This window comes from Pyxicephalus adspersus, chromosome 11 (genome assembly GCF_032062135.1).
Source record: "Pyxicephalus adspersus chromosome 11, UCB_Pads_2.0, whole genome shotgun sequence".
NCBI classification, from domain to species: domain Eukaryota; kingdom Metazoa; phylum Chordata; class Amphibia; order Anura; family Pyxicephalidae; genus Pyxicephalus; species Pyxicephalus adspersus.
Genome location: NC_092868.1, coordinates 901248 through 903490, shown reverse-complemented (window position 1 = coordinate 903490; position 2243 = coordinate 901248). Strand labels below are relative to the sequence as shown.

Here is a 2243-nt window from a genome sequence, read left to right as displayed (position 1 = left end):
CGCGACCCCCGAGAAGCGCCAACAACAAAATCACCGACATTTGTCAATGTGTGTCATTAGAGGAGACTGAGGAAATGCTCAATCCTGCCTGCAGCAGACTGATGACATCATCTCAGCCTAGGCACTGACTGGAGCCAAGGATGGCTTTATAATAATAAAAGGTGAATTCTGAAATACGAGACTGTCTGTGACCTTTCATGGATTCGTTCTGACAAATAAAAATGTGAAAATAGGAAAATGTGTTTCTTTTTCTTGTTTCAGAATTCTTCTTCAGCGGCCACAAAGAGTTCCAACTCTCCAATAACAACACCAAGCCAGCAGCGCACCCCCCGCCGCCTGCAGAAATCCCCCCACCACCAGAGGGCGCCGCTCCCACCGAGAGCCCAGAGGAAGATGAAGAAGGAGAGGATGAGGATGACTTGGGGAAGGTGAGTCCTCCAGGAAAGGCTCAGTGGATTGAGGTGTGGGGGGGCGTCAGACATCCAATAATATTCTTCCCATGCAGGTGACAACGGTGAATCTCATTCTCGCTATAGATGCAGCTTAACACAAATTGTTGTCAGAGATCCCTGCAGATCCCACAGTATAATTTTGGGTTCTTGGACCCCCTTTACTATCAGTATTGTCTTTTCTGGGCCAATCCCACACCTTTTACCAGTCATGTGACACCTGCACCCCTTGACTGAATTCAGATAATTTGGGGATATTATAAATCCCTCCCCTTCCGGAACCCTCTAAAGGACCCCAGAGAGATATGATGATGTCATGATGACATCACACATCAGTAGAGAACCCCCAGATGATGATATCAGAGAGTCTCACATGACTTTGGGGGGTCACACTGTTTTGGGGGGCACGTCATTCATATCCTTACAGATTCATCATTCTGATCTCTATGCTTTGATCTCTTCACAGAAATGTTTTAAGACCCCCAACGGCTTTATGTGTGAATCCAAATCAAATTCGGTCAGCTATGACATCACAGAGTTGGCGACCTCGTCCCTGATTGGTGAGTGCGGTGGGGGGGATGGTAGACATTTAATCTGACATTTAAAGGGTCATTCAGCACATTCTGTCCCCGGTGACCTTTAACCAAATAGCTGTCCCCGGTTGCTAATTGGGAGATGTGCATGCAGCCGCAGGTTTGAGGGTCTCTTGCACACATTCCGGTAATTAGCTCTGATCTTGGGAGAGATTTAATGACTGTTGCTGTGGAAACTGCACGGATCTGACCCTCGTCCCCTCACACAGAACATTCGAGTGTCCAAAAATACATTTAGGAAAGTGATGATCCCCCCACTTCCCGGGCCATCCATGGTCACCGGTGTCTATGACCCCCCCCATATAAAATATCCAATAAAGCTGCATGGAGGATGCACAGCTCCCTCCACGTCCATCAAGCTATCGTTGCGTCAGTTTTTCTTTGCTTGCTTCTTCTGTGCAATTTTTACACAATTAAACTTTCAGCCCCCAGCATGCAACTGGAGTTCTACAGCGCATTTTTGGGGGCATCACTGGATGATTTTGGTGCAGTTTTGCCCCATATGTACCATGATATCACCATAACGCCAGGTGTCAGGTTATTTTGGGAAGGGGGATTAGAAATCTCAGCCCCAATCTTAGGATGATCCGTCGCTGGCATACAATAAATTTCTGTCCTTCCATTTCCAGGTTTGGTTCAGACCATCAAGGATCACATCACCAAACCGACAGCCATGGCACGGGGACGTGTGGCCCACCTGATTGAGTGGAAGGGTTGGAGCGCCCCACAGTCCGGCTGGGAGCCGTCACTGACCGATGAGGAGCATTACTCCGACCTCACCGATGAACTGAAAGAGGCTAGATTTGCAGCCGGTACGTAGAGGAGGGGATTTTCTTCCAGCAGATCCCCAAATACTAATGGAAGAGTTCTGCACCTCTGAGACTGACCAGGACCACACATAGGAAGGAGGACAGACATGGGGAGCAGAATAGCAAAGGCTGGGGAGTGCAGGTCAGGCAGGTGAGGTCAGGCAGGTGATAGGTGAGGTCAGGCAGGTGATAGGTGAGGTCAGGCAGGTGATAGGTGAGGTCAGGCAGGAAGCCGGTAGTAGAGATTTAGTGAGGAAAAGGCCAAGCAGGCAGCAGACGTTCAGTAGGGAACAGAAGTCAGGTAGACAGTAGAGGTCCAGTAAGAAGAGCAAGTCAGAGATCCGGCAGGCAGCAGAAGTTTAGTAGGGGGCAGAGGTCAGGCAGGCAGCAGA

General features: G+C 49.2%; 1 protein-coding gene across 1 annotated transcript in view; it reads left to right on the top strand.

The window, feature by feature from the left end:
- Positions 1 to 2243, top strand: part of FAM131C (family with sequence similarity 131 member C) — a gene marked incomplete at its 5' end in the record, with an annotated part of 12732 nt that overhangs the window by 7281 nt on the left and 3208 nt on the right. The window contains 3 exon segments of the mRNA XM_072425658.1: positions 262 to 428; positions 916 to 1009; positions 1672 to 1854. Of these exon segments, the coding sequence (XP_072281759.1) occupies positions 262 to 428; positions 916 to 1009; positions 1672 to 1854 (444 nt within the window).